A 25,838-nucleotide genomic window follows, 5' to 3' on the forward strand; every position below is an offset into this window, starting at 1 on the left:
TACTAATCCATCATGCAATACCATCAGGGAGGCGTATGATTGGCTACAAATGTATTCTGCAGCAGGAACATAACCCCAAACATACAGCCAATGTCAATAACAACTATCTTCAGCTTAAAGAAGAACAGAAAGTCCTGCAAGTGATGGTATGACCCCCACAGAGCCCTGATCTCTACATCATCGAGTCTGTCTGGGTTTACATGAAGAGACAGAAGAATTTTAGGAAGCCTACATCCACAGAAGATCTGTGGTAAGTTCTCCAAGATGTTTGGAACAATTTACCAGCCGAGTTCCTTCAAAAACTGCGCAAGTGTATCTGGAAGAATTGATGCTATTTTGAAGGCAAAGGGTGGTCACACCAAATATTGATTTAATTTAGAATTTTCTGCTGTTCCTTCACTGCATTTTGTTAATTAATGAAGAACTGATGAAAATAAACTGTTAACACTTCCATTTTTTAAAGCATTCTTAGTTTACAGCGTTTTTTCACACCTGCCTAAAACTTTTGCACAGTACTGTATGTGCAAAGAGTATGACAGGGCTCAATGTCCCTGGATGATTTCTCTGGAAAATTTTGGATGTAGAATTTTTTTTGATTTTACATGGCCTAGATGTGTAGTGTGTAGTGAAGGATGGAAGGTGTCTGGTGCAATCTGGTATTTACTCTTCAACTGATAAGCCAACAAACAACTGAACATTAAATAAAGCCCCTACATACAGTGCTTTTATTACCAATTGCTTTATGATTGCATGTGCTTATGGTTCTATTAGGGGTCCAAACATCGAAGCTGCTGGATCCCAATTGTATTAGTTCCGGTTCTGGATCCCTATTGTTTTAGTTCCAATTCTTATATTTTTTTCCTCAAGCAAAACTGGATGGGCACGCACACCACATTTTGACCATAGATTCCAAATAAGTGCAATGACTTGCGCAACTGAGTAGGGGGTCCTATAATATAGTTGCTGCTCATATATCTGTAACCGTATGGGTTAAAACTAAAATTCTTATGTTCCTCTGATTCTAAAGCAAACATTTCCCCAAATTCTGCTCACCAAATTTTCCCAAAGTAAATTAATTCCTCCATGGCCATTCATTTGATCCATGAATTTGGTGTTCATCATCTACAGACCATGCTGACAAAAAATGTGATTAGTCAAAACTGTTTCAAAGTTACAGGACAATCAAATTTGAGGGCATGGCCCATAACGACTTCTGATGCAAAGGTCCACACTTTACACTCACTACACTCACTTTGGACACATGTCAAATTTCACAAAATTCTGTCCATGGGGGCACAACATTACCTCATCTCAAGAACTGCTTATTCCAAAAATGTAAACATTTTGGTGTTCTTTTACTTGAATCCATTTCCTTAAGTGCCATAGCTGTGTTTTTTTATCCAGCCAGTGTGAGCTAGGGCTATCTTCGATCCAACTTGAGCGTATAGTATGATGCATTCGCCAGACACACCCACGTCGTCCGTCAACGCAATGCATACGTCTGAATGTACTGTGCGTTTTCAATGCGTTGATCCGTTACCGTTAACGGATCCCCATTCTCTTTGAATGGAGTGATGTCATCCGTTTCCGAACTGAAGGCCGAAATATGCTTCCACGACTGCATTACTGCATCGTCACGCAGTTGCTTCAACAGACTTGTGAACATTGATAGTTCTCCGTCAGTTGGTGGGTATCGCAAAGTAATAATAAAATAATAGATGGCGGACCAACTCCATGGACAGAAATTCCAAAATACAAAACTGCCGACAATAAATGAAGCTTGAATTGTGGCTCCGTTGTGTTCCATTGCTTGTGCCACAAGTTGAAAAATGTTCAACTTTTCGAGAGGCAACCACGCATGCGTCAGCTGATTAGCATGCTAATCGTTCATTGCAATAAAGTAGCTTCAACAATCATTCAGTAATTTTATGTTAATTAAACATCCATACATATTGTGTGTTCATTTGAGCCAGCCAAATTTTTTACTGAAATAATGACATTTTAAAAACCTTGTGAAACTTGGGTTCATATTATTTTTGTGTGTACAATAAATGAAACAACTAACGGCCATGCTATGAAGGTGTTTGTATTTTCTCTGGCAAATGGGCTTATAATGAATCTATAATGCCGATCAGGCAGTTAATATCAGAAAGAAAGAATACACTTACGGTCTCATCTTTTACAGTTTATTTATCTTTGAATTCATTCACCACAAATGATATACAAAACTAGGATTTTAAAAGCAAAACATTATAATTGAATAGCCTTGATGCAAACAAAGATCTTTGAAAAGAAGAAACTTTTTCCCAAGCAGAAAATTGTCCCCATCACAGGTCAACAGATTGGCGCTGGAATTACAGAAAAACCAAATGGCACAAATTTCACGGTACTAGATCAGTGGTTTTTTTGATGGCTAAAGTAATGTCCTGTCCTTTTTTTAAGGCACACATACACAAAAGTTGAGGACCTAAAAAATTATAAAGCCACTGATAAGACATGACGTTTTCATACACAGTAAACGGTACGTTCACTTGAATAAGAGGAATACAACATTTTAATGAAAACAGTTCATCTGGCTTTTTAAATATCTACTACCTTACAAAGTGCACCACAGTGCAAACTCTTTCAGTTTGCATTGGTCTAAATTTACTGAAGACAAAGATGACTCATTGCTGAAACTTCAAATACAACTTGAAGGGAAGGATACCACACTTTAATGCATTTGCCTGCCGAGCAGTGAAAACACTCAATCCACAGACTGACAGGTCCTGAAAATGTATCTTTTGTACTTAAAATAATGACCTCAAGCCAGATGCACACATACTGTGTTTTGGACTCCCAACTCTCAGAGAATTGAAACTAAGTGTGCTCCCGTAGTGTTTAGGTCAAATACTCGCACACACACCATTAACTACATAAATATGTTGATTTCTTGGTCTTCACGGACTAAAACTAAATTCTTCCCAGAACCGACCACTATTCCTTGACAGACTGGTAGCCTGGGGTTAGGAGGAATCTACATCTTTGGAGAACACCACAACACAACAAAGCACAAGTTCAAACACAGGACCAGAATTATGAATGCACAAGAATATCTCTATTGCACTGGGTGGGGAACATCAGAGGTATCTTTAAGGGTGCCACAGTCATATCACAGGCAAAAGAGAATTAGGCGCAGAGCTCACAGGCTCACTGGTATGCTAGATCACTTCCTCATTAGATGTTGGCTGTTGTCCAACCTAATATCTTCAGCAAGAGAGCTGATTAATCATGTGTATAAAAGGGCAAAGGAGGTAACTTTATGCTGTGAAATTGAGGGTAAGCTGCACAAACATCTTGCAGGTAGATGCCAGGATTCAATAAACAAAAAATATATGTGATTTTTGGAATGATTTGATTATCCGTATGCATATAGATGCTTCTTGCTGACACTACTTGGTGTGATTGCCAGTAAAATTACAGTATGTAGAAATATGAACATGTTAATATTTTAAGAGAGTACAACCAGTGGGATGAGTCAGGCTGCCCACAGCCAGGGACCATAACATTTTAGCTTGTTTGTAGACACAGCATTGGTTCCACCATGAGAATGTTAATATGATACAACACACAATACTGTCCAAATATGTCCAAATGTCCTTAAATTTACGGTACACGACTAGGTAGTTAGAATACCACCTGGCCTGGTGGATCTTTTGAAATAGCAGGATACACAAGGGCAGGATCAGCCCCAGACGTGCTTTGCAACTTTAGACGGCAGTGGGAAAGATTTCCATCCAAAAGCACTGAACACTTCACTAACCTGAGCATCTGTACTACTTTTACTGAGCTCTGCAGCCCATCTTAAATGAGCTTATACTTTACAGATTATCAATATAACCCACGTCATATGGTCCCCTGTGGTTACTGAACAGATGGTGTGCAAAGCATTACTGTTGTTACATTTGGTCAAATTAAAATGCACATGAAGTACAACTGGACTGATATTGACTCTAGATGGTGTCCCAAAAAACAAACATAAAAATAACACTCAGATGGACTTTTGACCATGACTACTTTTGTAAAAGAAAATGCATCATAAGTATGATAAGATGATTAGGCTATAATTACCTATAATGATCTTCAAATATTTCAAACACCACCCAGACTGATTTTGCATGTTATACAGCCAATAAAAAGAAAAGGTAAGAAGGCAATACACAATGTATACACAAGTATCATAAAATATATTCAGAAATTTAAAAACCATTCAAGCCTTTAAATTTTAGTGCTTCATATGTGTACATAATTTTATGCAAACTATGTATCTAAGTGAGACGACCATCTGCTATTTTTTCCTTAACTGGAAAAATAAGACATGGAAAAAAAATTCCCTAACTAACATTTCTGTCTCTTCAGAGGATCCATAACAGCCATTTCATACCTGAATGAAAAATAAGCCCTATGAAAGTCATCCCAGCACGAAATATTTTTCAGAATTTGAAATGCCAAATATTCACCCCGCAAACTACTTATTATGTTCAGTACCTTCAAAGTGATATTGTCTACAACAGCAGCATTCAACAGCTGGGGCAGTTCAGTGGGAAAGGGCTACAACTGATTGTCCACATATTTACAGTACCAAAATGATTGATCTTTCATATTTCAAAAAATAATTTGCTGAGTTGGTCCAGATCAAGGTGAGAATTCCCTGCATTTTCTCATCTTCTAAGACTGCTCATCTTTTTACCCTCAGAATCTTTATCTTTTGTGTGTCCTCGGCCTCTCACAACACCCATGCATTTGGCACCACACAGGGGGACTAGGGTCACACTGAAGCTACACTGAGATGGATCTAATAGAGGAAGAGCATAGATGGGCTGACAAGAAGGGGAAGTGGGGTGAGGGGGAAGTTCTAAGCAGAGAAGACCTCTTGGGAGTTGTCTAGCAGGGTTTTTGTGAAGTTGTTGATGGGTCCGATGGCACTGAGCGTCATGGCAGCATCCTGGCCCCAAAGCAAATTGGGCCCAAACACCACGGCCAGGTTAGCGTTGTTCATCTTGTTCACGTCACACCGTGCTGACACCTACAGAGGAAAACAAGATATGAGAGATGATCACATCATGTTTCTATGGGGAGCCGTAAAGAAGAAAGCACCAAGGGAGTACAATATTGGCTAAAGCAAACTTGTCTGTGAAGTTAAAAGCAGAAGGCTGTGTTCTGGTAAAGTCCAAAGGAACTAACTAAAAGGAAAGTAGGTTTAAAATCATACTTACTTCAACTAGAAACTGGACGAGGTACTTCAGGGAAGCATAGTTGTCTGGTGGGAGCAGTGTCAACAAGTTTCGTATGGTCACTACGTGAGAGGTACTGTCAACGTCTGCTGATAAAGCACATAACAGAGTTATGTAACATACAGTCAAATGGTGGACACTACTGTTCAAAAGATTGTAATCACCGGAAAAGCCTCCATTTTTTCACTTTTCCTTTCATTAAAATACAAAATTTAAATCTACTCTGGAAACAGCTTTGGAATATTAACATGTGTATATAAAGACCATTTTTTTTCATTGTGTGTGTCTAAGTGGAATCTGGAGTCTATAGAATCTGTATCTTTCTGCAGTCATGCACCTTGACCAGTGATAAGACACGAGCATAGATCCACACCATGAAGCCACTGGACCAATCAAACCCTTGAGAACAGCTTAAAACTACTTTTACAATTTGAAATGAATTCTGAATATACAGCGCATTCAGAGTATTCACTTTTTCACATTTTGTTATGTTCCTTTTGCCAAAATAGCCTTATGCTGAAGTGAAAGATCACATTGACATACATATTCAGACTCAGCCTTTGCTATGACGCTTATACTTTAGCTCAGGTGCCTCCCATTTCTCTTGACCACCTGTCACCTTGACCACCTGTAGTAAATTCAATTGATTGGACATGATTTGGAGAAGCACACACCTGTCCGCACGGTTTTTGCAGATACTCCAGCAAGTAAAAACAAAAATCATACTTTGCGCAGTATGATTATTTGATAGGAATTTTAGAGGAAATTTAAACAACAACAACAAAAAATGTACTTACGGACAACAGTTTAAAGTTGCTTAATTTTCCAGGTGTGCAAAGCTTGCGGTTTGAGGTTGTAATCACTGCCAAAGGTGTTTCAACCAAGTATGTGTGATTTTTTTTTTGTGTGATTATATTTTTTTTTATCCTGTTATCACAGATTTGGGGGGGGAAACAGCATAAGGCTGCAAAATGTGAAAAAAAGGGAAGGGGTCTGAATACTTTATGAATGTTCTGTATATTCACAAGTACGTCTGCTTTCTTTTTCTGAAGCCTATCATTGGTCTGACCATGTAAGTCACCTCAAAAGGTTTAAGTTTAATGGATTTTGGCCACAGCATTTGCAGACACTTTTGATCTTGTTTTTGTGTACCAACTGCAGACCACAATGTGGAATGTCAGACAAGAAATGACTTGCTTTGGAAGTTGATGATGTCATTGTACAGCTGGTATGTGAGTAGGGGTTCAGGAAGCTCCCTCAGGAATGTCTTCAGCATGACAGCAGCCAAGTGCACATCTTCCATCTGAGCGAAATTGACTTCCTCTCCTGAAAATCCACACAGACCACCATTACAGCCTACATTCTGGACGTCAGTAAAGTAATAGGTCAAATGAGAATTCAAAGCGTGCAGAAAAATACAAAAGGAAGGAAGGGAAACTGACAACACGAGTGCGTGTTGAATGTTTGACTGTGGATTTCAAATCTTGTCATATGGGATAAGGCATGTCAAGGTGTTACACCACAAACAAACTTACAGTCATTAAATGACAAGATGTGAGAAGCTTGAGCAAACCTCCTATGTTTTTAGCTAAATATGTCTCCTTAGTCATATCATCAGTGAGCATTACTGGACTACTTTCTAATCGAACTTACCGGAGTTGTATTTCTCTTGAATAGTCCTCACCAGGGTGACATTGGCAGAGCGTCGGAAGATTCCCTCCATCTCAAGACCTGATGAGGTATAAGTCAAGAGTTGAGTGTGAGAATGAACTATGGGTTGTACTCTTAAAACGGTTGCCTTTAGGAGCGGCTTCCCAAAGACAACACATACAACTATTAAACAGAAACAGCTGGCGGACTAAATGGCGAATGGCGCTTACCCTGTTCTCTCAAGAACTCTATGGTATCTCGCATAACCAATGGGATGCCCCCAGGGTCTGCTCCCCTAAGGTTGAGCCTGGGAACGAACACAAATATCAACTCTATTTAGAATTACAGAATTGTAATCACTTACCGCATTTTTATCATCAAAAACACTTAAAAAACACTTGGATCAAGTGATGCAAAATACTCTTTCAAATAAAACCGAGCCCCCTTATGCAACCTAACTTCATAGTTTATTTAACAAATCTGTAATATGAATACCATAAAGTCACCCATTATTATGGGAAACAATGATGTGTATAGAGTCAATGCTTCAGTTCACCTGACTAATTCATACAGCCTAAGTAATCCTTGGGAATCCTGACTGGACTAAATTCAGGAACAACAATGACATTTTGTTTGTTTGCTTGTAGTGTGTTAAGTAAGACCACATACACTGATAGGGACACTCCAAACTGCTGGTTAGGCAGAGGGGGACTGCGTGGTGGGGACTTTGGGCCCTGTGCAGAAGGCTTCAAAGCCTGACGAATCTTTGCATCATATCTGTAAACCAAACCGCACATTATCAGGTAACATTCCAGCCACATGTTCAAATAATGTTAACGTGCAAACAATCATACATGCATATGAAGCTCACCCTGTAAAATTGGAGGGTTCAAAACCAACATTATTGACAAAATGATTTATTAGTTTTAGAAGAAAACAAAAAGCTCTTACTCTCTCACTCGGGATGGAATGACGAGTTGCTCACACTTCAGTATCTCATCTAACTCACTCAGGTAGTTGATGTAACTAATCTTGCGTCCAAACTTGAAGCTATCCAATGGAGAGCAAATAAGGCAGATATCAACAAGACACAAAAGTTAACCATTCACAAACCACATGACAAATAACAAAGATTCCAGCTAGGCAGCCAATGGTGTGCTGAGCTTCTCACCTTATTAGAGGTTTAAATAAGATGAGGAGTGTTCTAACGAACATGGTGGGGTGGACTATGACCAGGGATTTGATGTTCTTCTTGTATCTTAAATGAACAGAAATCATGTGTTGTTTATTTAACATCAAGATTGTGTTTAATTTCATGACGCTATACATTCTCTGGATTCCTCCTACCAAACTAACTATTAGTTTTGTAACCCAACAAAGTAGATGACCCTATTGCACCATCTTCAACTAACTAACTAAACAACAAACTAGAATAAAGCAAAATTTTGAAGTGTGATAAAGACACACTGTAATGATAATGATAGTGACTATTGTAACGGCACACCTACACATTTCATATGGCACTCTGAGAAATGTTTGGTTTGAAATCATGTGTCTAATTCCCAATGCCTCAACTCAATACATGCCAATTCTAGCACTAATATGTAAACAGATGAGTTTATCTTAAAAGGCTTTTCAAAAGACGTTATATGGAGACTCACTTTCTGTCAAACTCCCGGTAGGCATCCCTGAGCCAGCTGAGGGACGGCTTGTTCTCGCCGGTGAGCCCATGGTGGAAATAGATGAGGGTGTAATCACTCTCCACATATTGGTCCAGAGTGTGCTGCAGGTACCTGCAGTCAGCAACACATCAACAGGAGCCACCATCTTATCGACATATTTGAGGCTATTCAGATCACAATCTATGTGCATTACAAGTACATTACCATATATCTGTACATTACAGTTCAGCCCAAAACATGCATCATATTTGAGCTGTGGAATTCTACGAGGGAGATTGCGGTGGGGATAAAAACCACGACTATAACAGAAACTCAAAGGCAAACAATATTTATGAAGGCAATGCATTACTGTATTGAACTCAGAAATATGGCTAACTTGGACTTGAAAAGGCTGACAATGTGAGGCAAATGGGGAACTGAGAGCACTATAACCTACTTTAGCAACTTCTGATGGTCCAATTGGTGGTGTGGAGGCATCCGGCAGGCACTGAACACTATGACCTTCCTGCCAAAGTTGTCATCACCTAACAAATACAGGCACATCATTGGCAAAGATGATAAAGCAGGAAAATGTATAGAGTTTTAACCATTCAATGGCAAATTTAACTGCCAATCTATCTTCAAGTGGAAATTTAATTTCATAGCCAAATCATTATTCACTGAAGCTGATGTACATCAAGTAATCACTTTACAAATATTTCACATAGCTGCACAAAATGCACACCTTCAGGAACGTTTCGGACAACTTCCGTCTGCTTTTCTTAAAGGCCATACTTTCATAAGATGTTGTGTTAATTGGGTGGTGGTACATAGGCTATGGTCAAGCACAGATGTAGGCACGTAGGAAAATACACTCATCACCAGTGGATGGTTCGGTATGGCTGACTTATGGATAGCCGTGTAGGTAGCATAGTAAAAACGGTTTTGTCTTTGCAGCGAAGTTTGACATTTCATGCCATTCATGTAATTTAAAATACCGTAAACTGCAGGTTTCACAATAGAATACACGCTGCGTGTGTGGTTTTGGTAGCTTGGAATAGTTTCATAAACACTGTCATTTCCTTCCTTGTGAAGGAAGAGGTGACAAAAGTATGTTTTCAACAGTGGAAAGGCTGTTTCTATGAGGGAAAGGCTGTTTTTATGAGGGAAAGATACTATGGAAGCAAGTTATTTCATCTACAGAGCAGCTAGGACACTCTGTTGGTGGGCAAGCATTTGGTGACATTTGCCTGGCAATGTCAAACTCTGTGCGCATTAGGTAAATTAAGAGTGTTAGTTTCAGACCCTGATTGCACAACACTTCATTGTCAACTTCCTCACTCACAGCTGCGTGTAGTCATGTCTGAATATGTTTAAGAATATTCAATCACAGCCGGCACGAACATGGATGAAATATTAGCCATTGCCAAACTCAAACCCAACCCCCCTACGCTAAATATGCAGTTTTGTAGCAGGCTTTCCACTGGCAAACTAGGGGCAAATGTGTTTCAAAAATAATAACCCATAACTTCCCTCATATTTGTACCAAAGAAATCCTTTGAAGCATTAAGTGGGTGATGTTTTGATAAAGCACAATTTGCAAGTAAGGAAAGAACTCACCAGCCACCTCCACGATTTGGTGTCGAGCAATATCATAGTAAGGGTCATCCCAGGACAGGTGGGAATCCTGACCCAAATGCTTGATATTTGTTTCTGAAAATGAAGGATAAAATATACAAAAGCAATCATTTCAATCATATCAATGAAGGTTGGAGCATATCTTACACATTGTCGTTCACTATGAGATTCATTATTAAAGTACCTCACTCAGGGCCCACGTGACTCTCCTGTCGACCCGGGTGCAAGATATGGCAAAAAGACCCCCCACTTTTAATATAGTAAAACACATGGGCCTACTTCAAGAGTGGGCCCGGGTGAGTCTGCATTCCTTGCACCCCAGTCAGTGAGATGTAGCAACTAAGAAGAATTGCTGCAAGACTTTGATGCAACGCTCAGCCTGTTCTAAAAAAGATCTCTGCATATATACCACAGCCCTGAGCACTCGTGACACTGTAATTACTGAGTGCTGAAACCTCACTGTCAGCAGCCGTGAGGAAGAGCGCTGGGATGAGCTAACCCACGCCAGGCCCTTCTCCCTGGATTAGTCACTGGCGTGAAGTGCCCTTCAGGCTTCGCTACAACTATATGCGATCATTCACACCAATAATCCCCTTCCCCCTCATCTGCTGAGTTCCATCGTTTCCTCCACTGTAGCCACAAAGCAGAAAGACATGCCTTCATGCCCTGGTAGAACAAAATGCTTTGATAAAATGGATGTCACAGCATTTCACGTCATGGGAGCCAGCCTCCCTTTAAGATGACTTGAGGGCTGGAATGTTTTAAATCATTCCTGCATCATAGATTGAATCCACTTCCATTGTGACAGTGAACAGTGTACAGCATTTGGATGAATTTTCTTCACAAAAAGCATTCAAGAGAGGATTTTGATTATGAAATCTGCCCCATGTAAAATCAACAGTAACAGGCTAGACACTGACATTGCCATCATGCATTCTTCTAAGGTTATGCCAATATACGTATGCATACTTGCGTGTGCGTGCGTGCTTGAGCACACACACAGGATGGCATCTTGCCTATTTAAACTCCAACTACCAGTCTTTCTATCTAGTGAATCTTGTGACCAAAAATATATGCAGCTCTCTGGAATAGCTTTCAAATGGGAAAAGCTTTTCCGTGGTTATCTCAATACTCTCACATTTGAACAAAGGTCTCCTGAAAGCCAAATGCTTTACTTTGGTAACACAGGATCTCTTCACACACCTTTAAGCAACTCACAGATTTGTTATATTAGAATTCAACACAAGCACTACAATTATCATTTCATTTAAAACAGGAAAAAGGTCCTTACCAGACTTGCTCATGCTGGCCAGGTCATCAGAAGGCCACTGCGTTTCCATTGGTGACAGCTTAAGCTGGTCTAAGGCATTGCTGGGGGCATCATCTACAGCAAGCTCATCCTGAAAGTCTACCAGAACTTCTGACGGAGAGGACATGGTGGTCCTCTGGCTGTGGCTTTGCAGCACTTGGAACAGATTCCTTTTCTATCAGAGCCCTGCCATAGAGAACAAAGGACATTTCTGTCAATAGTTTTATCGCCTCACTAATATCTGATTTAGGCTGTACAATCTAAGACAAGCCAAACCAGCTTAAAGTGCTATGTGCTCAGGACTGATCGTTCAAATGACAATTGCTCTTTTGTCATTAGATGTGTATGCCACAGAATTGTTGTAATGGTTTTTAAATAGATGCTCTGCCCGTTTCCTGGGGCCTTGTGGTGTGCCCATATCCCATACTCCAGGTTGAACCCCTGGGTGGGCAAGTTGCACATATAAAAGCAATAGGGTAAACACAGTCAAAGCCAGCATTGAACTGAATGCAAGAAGACTTGAAGAGTATTAATGCCACTGCAACTCTGGAAATCTTCCACTTCAGAGAATCACTCAGAACCTGCAGGGATTCCTGCTCCCACACTGAAGAGCATTTGGATTAGAGAGGAAAGTGTCCCAAACCATACATGTGACTGCAAAGGACAAACCTTTACTAAATGTAGACATTCACTTTAATGCCCCATATTCCATATCCATGTGGACATGAATTTCTTTCAAGAAGTACCTAACCACCTGTGCCACCCGATGAGGGACAGACAGAAAATGAAAGGAAGAGAGATAATTGAAATAAACCTGTTCCCAAGTGAGCAGGGTTCGTTCAGAAATGGCCAGTTACCTTAAAGTCCGATTGCTGATCGTACAATCGAATGGGTATGTAGCCTTTCTGCTGTGAAATTCCTTTTCTTTAAACATTAGCAGTGCGTTCTGTGGGATACATGCGCTGACCATGCGGCAGAAGCGGATTCAGGCAGAACGCTAAAATGCGACACAATCTGAGGTTATTTTTAGCGAATACACAGGCTCCTTCTTACACATTTATTTAATGAGTAAGAACATATTCAGGACGACTCGAGTTCCGCCTCTTGGCCATTCTCTGGCTCTCACTGTACATATTTCAGGTTGCCATATGTATTTTGCGAACGTTTTTTCAAGCTTTCTTTGCAGACTGGCTTGTTCAAGGATTAACCATTCAACAGCTGTCCAATGACATCGCTGCATTTTTAAATGTATAAGAATGCAGACGTTTACCAACACATGCGCAGGCCTATACGATGACAGTAGATTATATTTTGCAAATATTATTCATTTTCAGGTTACTGGCCATAGGCTACAAGGTTAAGAACAAGATTTTGTCATTCACCATTTGAACACATTGTGATGGCAAAGTACTCTTAAATGCCCTTTGATGATAATGAGACTTTTTTTTCCTGATTTGCAAGGGTAATAGAAATGTAAGAATAAACGTGACCTAATGATTAAATAAAAAAAACGGTATTAACATAACAAGGGTACATCAGTTCAGAAAAGCCATGCCCTTTTCCATTATATCCCTTGACAATGCATTAACAACGTGTTCAAGTAACCTTAAAGCTAACAATGTAAGAACGTTTGACACTAAATTAACGCATCTGAACATCACCGTTAAGCACATCTGCCCTACGGTAGAGGTTTTACAGATTTGTACAGAGAAGAGGAGAGGACTGAATGATTCCAGGCTAATGTAAGCGTAGATAATTAAAATAAGCTTCGCCAGATAACTAGCCAATTTTCTTGACCCATCATGTGCATGCATGAAAGTTATTAAACCGTCTAGCGATTCCTAGCTTTCAAAGAGATCGAAGACCCCGTAACGGGCATCTTAATAAACCGTATCCATCGTTAATTAGCTTAAACTGCTTGTTGTCTGATGCACTGCAGCTAACAAGTGACGTTAACGGTTTGTTACCCATCGTGTCGTATACTGCCACCAAGGCTGTTCTTATTCAGAAATGGGTGGTCACACAAAATATGGCTTGCATTTACGCTAACATTGCTATTTATAAAGAAATTCACCTGTGAACCTGGGTTAACTAGTCTGTCATCTAACGTTACTGTAAACAGGCGCTACGTTAGCTAGCTTGAAAGCTAGCTTGCGGTGGTTAATCGTGACTTTTATAGCCATCGCTCAGAGACGTTAAACAGCTATCATTCTTACATTATCTCGGCTGTTTTGGGTTGTTTAGACGTCTGTCTGTCATTCGTTATAAAAATTCTGATATATGTTATCGTGTGTGTACAACTCTGCAGTTTACCTTATTTCCGGTGGTATCGCTCTTTACGGTGACTTTTCACTTCTTTTCTTTTTTTGACATCCACAGTCTGTCTCAAACATCCGGTAACGAGTAGGCGGTCACTATATGTTAAGGACAACCCCTCCCTCTCGTCTATCAACAACAAAGCCTCATAAGCATGTGGAAAGCTTTAACGTGACTCCTTAGAAAAGAATCTGAGAAGGGGTAATTTGAATAAATCAGTCAGTGACAGAAGCTAAAACAAACATTTAATTGTAACCAAGTTATATTACTTGACTGCTTCCTCAATAGTGATGCGTAAATAACCTAGACCTAGCCTATATTTGGAGCCCAGTAAACTCCCCAGAACGTTTGGCTACTATTGTATGCTATAAATTAATGGTTTTGTCATAATCATAGTCAAGTCAAAGGCCTATCTAGTGAGCAGAAAATATCCTGTTTAGAGAAGATTAATGATCTCGATGGCACAAGTGATCACGTACAGGCACGCGATATCGTTTTGCGCTTGATGATCTTAGGCGCACAATATCGATAGTAGCCTATTTGCTTAATTTTAATAAGACCTGGGCAGAAGATGAAAACGATAAAATAGCTGATGGGGGACCCAATATCCGATGGGGTTCCGTGATAAATCGCCCGTTCTGAAATATTTACTTTACTGATATATCATTTGGCCCAAACTTCATAACTTACACTTAGACACCTTGTGTTGTGCTTTGCCTCAACAGGGACAAAGCACAAATCAATTTTTCTCAAAAAAAGTGGCAAGAAATTAGTTTGATGATCTTCATATTGTTGTAAGGGAATCTGTGTGTAAACCAATTGTGTTGATTTCAATTAATATTTTTATTATTCCATAGATGGTATCTTCACTCAGTCAAGCTTCAACCAAATGGGATTCAGAACACAAAACAAAGGTCAAACTACTGACTTCACTTTCACACACTTTTGTCAAATTGGACGAAGTGAGAGAACATCTCAAGATAGCATAAAACAGCCCATTATTCATCGTCATCATCTGAAGCGTCAATGACCTTCCTCATCCACCTCCTCATGCGGAAAAGATGAGTATAGAATCCATATTTTCCATCCCGGTCACAGCCCTCACCCCAAGACACAATACCAATCTGATACCAGCGATTATCTGTAGGACTCTGGAGAGGATGAAAATAACCAATTAATTAGCAATTGGTGAAAAAATAAACAAAACATAAAGAAACAGAAATGGGCTGGCCTACATTTTATCATGCCCACAATACAAGATTTTTTTGATGACAGATAACTCAAGCGTTTTTTTAAATAAATATACTGCCTTCAACTTCCACTTAGTATGACGGTGATAGTTTATAGCCTACCTTCATGACAAAAGGACCACCACTGTCCCCTTCACAAGCATCACCACTTTTGTTCTCCTCTGGTGTGAATCCTGATATTGAAAAGAAAGACTCATTTGATTATTTGCTAGACCAGTATATCACAAGCAGTTTTTATATTTAATCCAGAGAAGTATTGTGGTACTGATATGTAAAATAATCATGTTTTGGCATTTGCAATCATGCTTTTGATCAATTAACTACCAAATTGAACTTGAACAAGCAGTTAAGGTTGACAAAATGTTTAATTTGTTAGAAGAACGCACTAAACCAATCATAAACCAAATATATTCGCAGACCAGTGTAACAATTAGTGTGTAAGGTCAACCACTTCATAAAGCCCATTACCTATAAAGTGAAGAATAGTGGCAATTATATTGTTTTACAAAAATGTAATTATAAAATCTACAACTTACTTTCCATTACACATAAATAACTATTATTGTAACATGTTGTGATAGTACCTCGTAATATGGCCTAAGGTCAGATTTAAGGGTGTCACCTTACCAGCACAAAACATGTTGTCTGTGATACGAATGGTGGTGGATTTCCGGCAGGTGCCTTGGTCGACAATTGGCAGCTGGACCTGCTGAAGAACTGAGGGGTGTGCTTTTGGAGAAGACGACCATGTCTCATAGAGGTTTCCCCAACCTGTCACACGACCCTTAAATCCAACCGACATCAAACTACAGAACAAGAGAGAGAACAACTCATTGTCATTCTCAGCCTAAATGACTCCTGCAGCATTTCAAATCAAACAATCATTTTAAGCGCACAGTCATAGATTCTTCTGTATGGTCTTGAGGATTCCACTCACTCTTTCGCCACCTGCCTAGTGGGCAGGCAAATTGGATGAATTCGATCTGAAAACTCTATGGGCCTCCTCATATGCAGGAGAGCAATGTCACGGTTCAGGTTCTCCTTCCAGTTGTATTTAGGATGGACAATGATTTGATCAAGAGCCACAATTTTTTCAATACCTCTCTCAAACCTGGATGAATAAAAGATTTGTCCAAAAAAAAAGTCACATTACAAATAGACACAGATTACTTAATAATCCAGATATCCAAAAGAACCATAATTTAAGCACCTACTCACTTGGAGCGAGAGTATTTGCCGAGCCGAACAAGTATATCGTTAATGGTGAAGTTCTTGCTCCATGGTGGGTAGAGGATACAATGAGCGGCAGTGAGGACCCACTCGTCGCTGATCAAACTAGCCCCACACAGCAGCTCCTGGGGGCTACGCTTGTAGAGCATCACCTGCCTGGCAGAAGTACAGGGAACAACTTCAAGGTACAAATATGTTCACTGGCAGAAAATGGGCACAAATGTGAAAGAACCAATAGCTCCCACACAGGCTTCAAGTGGTGTTTGCTTTTTACCATGGGGCGCTTCCAACCTCTGCATCGTCCCCTTTCACAATTCTCATTCGATAAGATTCGAGTAATTCCTTTTCTTTAGCGTCTGCTGTACCCTTTTTCTCAAACATGGGGCGCTCTCCACACACTGGGATGACAGAAAGAACAACAAGCATTAATAAAACTATAATCAAATCTAATAAATATAAGAAACTATTCTCTATTCAATTCAATAAAATTAACTCAAGGAGCTTTACAGAGCCCAGGGCCTGAACCCCCTTAGAGCAAGCACAATGGTGACAAGGAAAAACTCCCCGTCAATCAGGGAGAAACCTTAAGCAGAACCGTGGCACATGGGGGTGGGGTTATACATTTTAGGATGAGCATGCTAGCATACATGTGGTAAATGTACACAATACAAAAAAACCTTGCTATATACATGATACATACAAAATGATTTACAATAACAATAAGCTGTAAAATAAAAGTACAAAGTAGATAAATCTCTATATAAACAGAAAAGTCACTGTCTGCAATACAACTAATTGCAATAAAGTGTTTTATGGAATAAAGATGCATGAATTACAAACTGCAGCTGCATGGATTGCCTTTCTCAGACTACACCAGAGCTCAAACATCAAGTGTTCGGGAAGTCAGGCATTCATTTGCGGTTTTGCATTTACCTTGTAAGAAAAAGGTACTGAGACAAACTTGCCTTGTCTTTAGCAGATATACCCATTCACTCTTACTTACCCAGCTCCCCGCTGCCAAAAGTCCGGGGACTGAAGAAAGCTTTTTTAGGTCCAGGTCTCACAGTTCGCTGACGTATTTGCGTTGTATCTTCCCCTATATCTTCACCCTCTAGTGAATCCTCTGCCAGAAGACAAACAAGGTGAAAAATTAATAATTGCACAGCAGTATGACTTGGCAGGGTCCTTATTATCCTTATACCTCAAGGCAGTTGTCGTTTAAGAAGATTCTTCAGTCGAAAGTGATGATGATGATGAAAGAACAGAGACAAACATTTGTATTCTACTGGCCATCTTCTTACCACACAACTCCAGCTCACAGTAGTCCATGGTGACGTTTGGGTAATCGACAAAGCACCAGGGTCCCTCTGTGTCACCGTCTGGATTTCTGCAGTAGTTCGCCTCCAGTTTAACTTCAGGGAGAAACTCTTTTCCTACAGCCTTCTTAACTGCTTTAGGTGAAGCCCAGGGCAGACATTTGAAGCCCCTCATAGTGACAGACAGGGTTCCTTTATAGTCTTTGCCCTGGTCAGGTAAGCAGTTTGCTTTACTGGAGTAATCAATAGTCACATTAACGTCTATAGGAAGCGGAGCAGGAGCATATGGTCCGTCTGATGCAAAAAAACAAAAAAAAAATGCAAATAGGTTGATTTTGGCTATAAATCCACATGGTTTGGTGTGCTCTAAAGGAAATGGATTTCTTTAATTGTATGTGTGTGATTCAGAATTTATCATAAATTGTATTACTGCTTTTCTGTCCTGTACATGTCCCCTTATAGATAAGCATTGATATGAACACATGATAAATCCTTCTTTTAGTTTCCCATAAAAAAGCATGAGAAAGATTATACCACAATTAGGAATAGCACAGCTCTCTCTTCTGGCAGTTGGATCACGAGTGAAGCACCAGGGTCCGTCAGGACTCTGATCAGGATTTCTGCAATAGTTCTTTTGCAATGACTCATCCAGGGATGCGTTGAATTCCCTATAACATTGGTGGAAATATATGCAAGAATACCATGATAAAGCCATCTATGTGATGATGCCATTCAGATTATTCAAAGATAAATAAGCAATATTTCTCAAACATAACTATTTGCGGTCACAAAGGAATCTCCAATTTCACTGATCATGTAATAAAAGAGTTAAGTATTCATACGTTATTTTGTGTGGAAAGTTGCTACTCCAGTACTGACATTCCTTTCCACTCGAGGTGAGGGATACAGCTTCCTTGTAGGTCTCTCCCTTTTCAAACGAACATTCACCTGATGCTGCACATACACGACATTCAATGGCTTTTGTCACTTTCATGAAGAAAAACTGATTATGCATTTGGTATTATTTAGTCTTGATGGCAGTAAAAATGAACAAAAACAATGATTTACCATCCAAGCAGGATCTGAGCGTTTTTATAGATGTTTCATCTCTGGTCAATGTTGTGCCCTCACAGCCTGTAAAACAGCAAAGCACATATTTAATTATTCCAAATATTTGTAGTATGTTGACATTTAAAATATTAAATAGGATAATGAGGTCCTAAGCCATTCTTTTTTTTTAATGTAACCACAACTCATCAATGTTCTGGTGGTCTGTGAACTTTGGCCCTGGTTCAGCTGGTTCGAAACTGATCTAACTGAAGACCAATTTTAACAGTGAGACCTTACCCTGGTATTTCCACCAAAATTGTTTCTAAATTCAAAGGGGGGGAAAAAAACATTAGAGACATGTTTGCTCCTCAATATTACATTATGCACTCATTTCATTGTAAACATTTCAATTGGAAGCTTTAAAGATAAAGAACAGGTCTCACTGTTTTCTGAGGATGCTCAAACACTTCACGGGCTTCTTCGTGATCACATATCTCCTCCAGACACTCACGCTCCAGGTTACCAGGCTTCATCTCCTCTAGAAATGAATTTGCCCGCTTGGCTCTGACGAAAAACTGAGAGGCTCCCTCGGACTCGATAAATACTTCAAACAAAACAAGATGTCATAAACATCAACATTGTGACAGTGAATATTTGAGTAGTCTAATCATCTGTATGGCCTTTTACTTGTCATCTGTGAGGTAAGTGAGGATCATTTTCATTTTCTGTGTACAGGCAAGACCTCAATATTAATGTACAGAATTTCGATCTTACCATCTCCACATATGACCTGAAGAGCATAGCTGAGAAAGAGGCTGAGGAGTAGAGTTGCTGGAATTCCACCCATTTCTAACTGTGGTTGAGGAAGAACTCTTTCAGAAAGACTTTGAGTCTGCATGAAACCCTGGACTCCACACGTCCCACTGCCTCCACACAGACCTCGACTCGCAGAAACAGGGTGCTGACTAGTTAATACTTAACTACTGGAGCTCAAAGTGAAATGCCCTACTTTACCTGAAGGCTGAGGAATAGTGAAGGAATCAGGCAAAAGTAGAGCAATATTGATGAATGTCGACACTGTGCTTTGCATTCTTATTGTATCCAAGATAGTATGTTTTCATTGACAAAAACAGCTAGTCATAAAAGTAATGTTTCATCAGCACAAGTTTTCGAAATTACTCAATGTTGACTTATTTTGTCTTAGTTTTATTCATATTGCTTTATATTCTTTTATGACCGGACATTCATACTCATTCAAACACTGAAACACCTCCAGCACTCAGTCCACTCAGTGTAGGCATCAAAGTGTTAACTGATTCCGTTGTTCTTTGACGTGTCCTGGACAACTAAATATTTGTTGCCAAATATTGAACAACTCATGGCTTTAGGGACATAGGATTCATGGCTGTGGTTTACTATCAATACCCACATGAAATTGGGAACTGTGGATAAGAATTTCATCGTTGAGTATGTTACATGAGTATGGTGAACAACAACAATGTAATCTAAGTCTGTCCCTAAAAAAGCATTAGTGAGTTGTGTTACTGTTAGTCAAATCCTAAATAAACTAAAGAAATGGCCCAATCTAACGTATATAAAGGAATAACTCTTGCCTTTAGCAACTACAATATTTTAGCTATTGCCCAACCTCCTGTCCCATCACTGCTTCGTCAGAAACATTTCATACAGTTACAAGGTCCATGTGCCCAGTGTCAATATTTGCAGATCAACTCTCTCCAATCACAAAATAACAGCAAGGACTTGTATCACACAAACCATGACTTGAATCAACTTTAATAACACGGGTCACATCTATACCACAAAAATGATTATATATTGTATGCTATGAAGAATGGACATACCCTTACATAGAATCCAATATTATATCCCTGATTCTATTTCAATGGTTTCAGCCACAGAATTAAGTCCATCCTCTCCTTGCAGAATAACCATATTAGTGTGCACGTCCTGCTCTTGTAGCATTATGCATTTAGATGGAGAATCCGACACAATTATCTCAATAATGTCGTCATTTAACTGGATTCTGCTGACCCCTTGCTCTGCTCCATTTTCCATTAGAACCACACCCTCATGGAACGTTCCAGAGCTGATGATCACTTCCTCTGTATGAGGAATAACTGACAGCTCCCCCACAGTTTCAACATACATCATTGCTTGGCTTTCCACATTCTTCTCAGTTTCAATTGACCACATATTTGTAACACACTTCTGTATTGTCTTTCGGGGTCGGCCTCTTACAGGGGCTGGATGACTTAATGCCTCAAGAGGTTCCAGGGCTTTATCCACTTTCTTCTTGTGAGAGATCTGATGACGAAGTAGGCTCTGCATGAGAGTGTAGCCTGCACCACATTTCTGACATTTATACGGCTTGTCCTCTAAATGGGACTTCATGTGCCGCCTTAGTTTTGTGGCCATGGTGTAGGCCTTTCCACAAACATTGCACTTGTGAGGCCTTTCACCGGTGTGCAGACGTTCATGGGCCCGCAGTGTGTGAGGGTCCCGCAGAGCCTTTCCACAGACAGTGCAGAGGTAGACCTCCCCTGTGTGAGAGATGAGGTGCCGTCGAAGTTCAGGCACTTGTGAGAAGTGCTGGTCACAGTAATCACACTTGTAGGGTTTTTCACCCGTGTGGATGCGCAGATGTCCCAGCAGGTTGCCTCGCTGTCGGAATGTCTTCCCACAGTGAGGGCAGGGGTAGGGACGCTCGCCTGTGTGTAGGCGCATATGGTTCCTCAGGGAGCCTGAATTTGCAAGCTCTTTGCCACAGTCAGGACACTTGATCTTGGGAGGCTGGTAATTCGCTTCCTTTGCTCTATGTGCCTCTCTGTGGATGCGCAGCGAGGGCCGCCGGGCAAAGGCCTTGCCACACACATCACAGACAAAGGGCTTCTCCCCCGTATGCAGCACTTCATGCTCCTTCAGGTCTCGTTTTAAGCCATACCTCTTGTCACACTGTTGGCATTTATATGGCCTCTCACCTCGGTGCATCAAGAGGTGAGCACGGAAACTCTCTTGGGAACTGTAGTTCTTACCGCACTCTGTGCAAAGGTAGGGTTTTAAATCAGAATGAGTGAACTTGTGCTTCTTAAGGTGGCATAACTGAAAGAAACTCTTGTCACACTGATCACATTTGTACTTTCTTTCTCTCACGCTAAGTTGGATTGGATTGGATTTTAACCTTAGAGAATCTTTGGCCCGTTTCTGTTTAACTTTATCCACCTCATCATCAGTTTTGATTGTATGGATAGCATCTTTGTCTTCCGGGCCTGGCCCTTGGACAGCATGCCCACTCTCGGCACAGTTTACAGATTGGAGTTTCTCGTTTGCTTGCTGCTGAAGGGTGCTAACCTTACGCTCACGCAGGCGCTTATGGATATGACTGACAAGAGTGTGGACCTTTCTTGGTTTAGCTGCAAGACGAGAGCTAGCTCGTATACGCCCACAGACTGCCTCAGGATCTTTCCCATCGCAATTATCAGCCAGTGTAGTTTCACAAATATCCTCTACATCTTTTTTTGATTGGCAGGTCTGATTGGCAAGTATAGGTGTCTTTTTCATTCTGAAGAGAGGTTTAGTCTTCTGGACTGGAACTTCTGCAGAGTGTTTTTCTTCATTCTTTGGTGATGGTGATGGTGGGTGGACTTCGAGATGCTCAAGAATAGGCAAGACTTTTTCCGGATGCACTGAGAGAACTTCAGTGTCTATTTGGGCATGAAAAGCATATGCTCAAGTACTTACATCTTACATTCTTCATGAATTTGTTTAAACAATTACTGATCAAACATATCATGTGAACAGTTCCTATACTAATTCTATTCAACTGTTAAAGTAGTAATTCTGAATATTAAGCTTTATGTGTCTAACATTTTTTGTATTTGAGGTTTATTTGCAACTGAGACCCTTCCTCCCTGTCCAGTGTTGTATAAAACAAGTCCTATTGTATCTTAGACACAAAGAAACTTGTTAAGCCTAGTTAACATTAGCAGTTTATATTGCTGACACAGTATTTACCAATGGAGAGCCGTATAGCCGTATTTCAAAGTAGTAGCAAACCAAGCTTAATAATATACAAACTTCTGTGGCCCCTGAAGCTTGTTTTCAGTAACTATATGTTCTATCACAAGTGTAAGACAGAAACAAATGTGTTCAATTATACCTGAAGATTCCTGCTCTTTAATTTTGTCCCTCGAGGGTTCGTCATCATCTGGTTTGGGATATATTCCTTCCTGGCAGGGTGTGCCTGGCATAACAACAAGCTTTTCCTCACATGCATCATGATCCTTGGAGATTTCATTGTCCTTCAACCAAAACAGCAGCTCTGTCCCTGGGCTGATATTTTCACAGGCCTGGAGGCACAACTTTCCATTGACTTCATGAACCTTCACATTCTGCTCCTTCTTGTGTTTTGCATTGCAAGCAAACCTGCAATTGGTCAATAACAGAACATGCGTAATATTACAAGACTCAATAATGTATTCCAAACACACAGACACTTATGTAATGGGCGAAAAAGTGCCATAGAGAAAGAGACAAAATATTCAATCAATAGGTTTTAGCTATGCATCAACTGGAGTTGGTTTCCATTACAACTATTTACAAAAAAAATTTAAGTAGGCCTATTTCATGGGACTCTTTCCCTGTTAAATGGCACTGTGCACATCTTGTACCTGAACAATTTAAGCCTGTGGTTTTTGGCACCTTGTAAAAAAGGTAAGCTTGATTTTTATAATCTGGTCACAATTCTCATGTGCAAAGTTAATGCTAACTGTTTTGTAGTAATATATGTATTGTTTAGGACCCAGAATCAGGAAGATGAGAACAGACAGTACAGTATTGCTCAATAAACAGTGTCAAACATACTGTACCTCAACCAGTACATGCGGTCTGAAAGTTGCTCCTTAGAAACAGTTAAACAAGTATTTTCTCCAAGTTTCTTGAATGGGGAAAACACAGACATCAGACACAAAATTGGGATAATTAAAAGAAAAGTGATTATTTAATTTTGTTTCTTATAGTGATGACAGGCGCCTGTTAGTACCTCCACGATTTCCTCAGCTTTAGCTTGTTCTTCGAGGCATAGAATTGTTCCTCTCTGCAGTGGCTGACCAACACACCACAGACCAAACTGGCCATCTTTTGCCAGAGAGGGACCCAGTGTCAGCCCACGAGGCACAGCACTCAGAACACTGTGGAGGGATTCTGGCTTCAAAGCTGAATTCTTCATGTAGTAACTTAGTTCTCTGCACCTGAAGTATAGTATAGTATAGAAGTCAAAATTCAAATAGGCAAACAATGTAGGCCTATAACAAAGCCTAGGGTTAGAACATGCCTAAAAAAAACATTTCATACCTAGCAGTTTACTTGCCAGTATAAAAAACATGTCAGTCCTTTTTCTTTATTAAATGTTCCATCTTAATGCAGGTTGCAATACAACATCATTATACATCAACAAATACCACATTTCAACTGTGAACTGTGGCAATGCGCATGCCCTGTTGCTCTCCTCCCTTTTGTGCTACTGAGCCACCTGGCTGATTGGCTAGAAAAGTGTATGGCTCGGTCCGAGCTGAGATGAAATGTTGTTTTCACTTAAACGTATGACTAAAAAGACACTTAACTTGATATGGGCATAACTAGGAAGGGAGGTACGAGCAGTTGTTTTTTTTAGGTTAACCAGGATAGCTACCTTACTTCGTATGGCTGTGATTCTGCCAAAAGCAACATAGGGTGATAGCTTTCTTTGGCTAATTATTTAGGTGATGTATTTGCTTTCACTGAAATAAGCCCAGGTTAACGTTAGCTGATGTTTATGCTAAACCTGGTACACATCGACGTGGAAAACGCCGTTCCCTTCCGCATACTATCTGGATATCTTGTGAACTCGAACAACAGCAACATAAGTATAATAAATTCTGAACCAACTCAGGGATATGTTTCCTCAATGCCTTGGCCAGTTGAAGTTGAGTGGCGTTATTCCTTTGAAAACTCCGGGAATGTCATCTTTCTCCATCAACATGGTGTCCGGAAGTTTATAATGTCAATGTCACTGTATAACACTTCCCCACAGAAACAGTGGATTTGATAGGTGGACTCTGCTTGAATGTTTTTCAATAATTAATAACAACGATTTCTAATATTATATGAGATTGTGCGGTTATAAATAATTTGCCCTATCGTTCTTATTACATTATTGTCCATAGAGCTCAAATAGACTCAAATAAGGTAAGTGGAACAATGTTGTGGTCGTAGTATTTTCATGGGGAGATATTTTGGAGAACTCCAGTTCGGATTTCCTCAATGCGCATGGCCCCATAGCATGGCCCATGTCTATGCGCATGGCCATCACATGGTACTCGCAGGAAAAATAAAAGTCAGGCGCAACCTTTTACTGTCTATTATATATATTATGTTATTATATTGTCAGATGTGATGTGGGGCCTTATTGTCCCCCCCCCCGTACAAATGGTGTTAAACGTGAGCACCCATTGAACGACATTTTTAAAGATGTCAAGTGGTCAATTTAGTTGCTTCCTCCCCTCTTTTATTGTCTATGCTTCCTCTAGGGCTGAAATAGAGTCCGTCTTTAAGAAATGATCTGGCTGAAGTAGCTAGCAGAGCATCGGTCATTAAAATGAATTAAGGTGGTACTTTCTCAAGCTCGAGGTACCATGGGAGTGGAGTGGACAGACTGTGGGTACAGAGTACAGTGTACAATAAACCAAGACTTTACTATGTTGGGCCAAATGTACGAATGGTGTTCTTTTCGTAGACAGTGACAGCGAGATTAAGCTTCTTAAAGCTTTATGGACAGGTGTGCTGAAAAGTAGTTAATTTCTAGAGGCTTAGAATGCACTCTAGGGACACCTGCTGGTCAATGGACAAACCGAAAAATGATCGGTACATTGACAGCGCAGATATTTGCGTTGGATGACCTTGTCATCAAGTCTTATTTCAACACACTGCTTTTTCAAAAGGCAATCGCGACAGGATGATCAGGAGCGACGTGAGAAAACATAAAATAATTTATCACATAAAACATCAAAGGCCTAGGTTTTAGTGTGGAGAGTAAGAACTCCAGTAATGTTCATAAAATATAGAATATGTTTGATGTTTGGGAAAAATTA

At 40.1% G+C, this 25,838-nt stretch overlaps 3 protein-coding genes across 3 annotated transcripts; all 3 read right to left on the minus strand.

Moving 5' to 3' along the window:
• Window positions 1-4,209: 4,209 nt before the first annotated feature.
• On the minus strand, window positions 4,210-13,895 carry arhgap1 (Rho GTPase activating protein 1). The gene is made up of 13 exons (XM_080843355.1): window positions 13,845-13,895; window positions 11,514-11,717; window positions 10,205-10,297; window positions 9,042-9,129; window positions 8,585-8,716; window positions 8,095-8,181; window positions 7,875-7,973; window positions 7,593-7,700; window positions 7,154-7,230; window positions 6,927-7,004; window positions 6,471-6,599; window positions 5,256-5,359; window positions 4,210-5,065 (listed from the first exon to the last, which is right to left on the minus strand). Exons 2-13 carry the CDS (start codon window positions 11,656-11,658, stop codon window positions 4,895-4,897), a joined length of 1,311 nt encoding a protein of 436 aa, XP_080699481.1. The 5' UTR covers window positions 11,659-11,717; window positions 13,845-13,895; the 3' UTR covers window positions 4,210-4,894.
• Window positions 13,896-14,845: 950 nt separating this feature from the next.
• On the minus strand, window positions 14,846-19,540 carry f2 (coagulation factor II (thrombin); the record flags this gene model as incomplete). Its single annotated transcript, XM_080844112.1, has 14 exons — window positions 14,846-14,998; window positions 15,200-15,270; window positions 15,725-15,903; window positions 16,035-16,208; window positions 16,316-16,483; window positions 16,602-16,725; window positions 17,331-17,450; window positions 17,629-17,937; window positions 18,178-18,311; window positions 18,486-18,597; window positions 18,712-18,777; window positions 18,991-19,015; window positions 19,137-19,297; window positions 19,468-19,540. The coding sequence occupies 14 exons, from the start codon at window positions 19,538-19,540 to the stop codon at window positions 14,846-14,848; spliced, it is 1,869 nt and encodes a 622-aa protein (XP_080700238.1).
• A 937-nt stretch (window positions 19,541-20,477) lies between these two features.
• Window positions 20,478-24,729, minus strand: znf408 (zinc finger protein 408). Its single transcript, XM_080844111.1, has 5 exons — window positions 24,637-24,729; window positions 23,753-23,960; window positions 23,580-23,647; window positions 22,871-23,136; window positions 20,478-22,415 (listed from the first exon to the last, which is right to left on the minus strand). The coding sequence occupies exons 2-5, from the start codon at window positions 23,936-23,938 to the stop codon at window positions 20,575-20,577; spliced, it is 2,361 nt and encodes a 786-aa protein (XP_080700237.1). The 5' UTR covers window positions 23,939-23,960; window positions 24,637-24,729; the 3' UTR covers window positions 20,478-20,574.
• Between the last annotated feature and the right edge of the window lie 1,109 nt (window positions 24,730-25,838).

The sequence above is a fragment of the Sprattus sprattus genome (assembly GCF_963457725.1).
Source record: "Sprattus sprattus genome assembly, chromosome: 8".
NCBI lineage: Eukaryota > Metazoa > Chordata > Actinopteri > Clupeiformes > Clupeidae > Sprattus > Sprattus sprattus.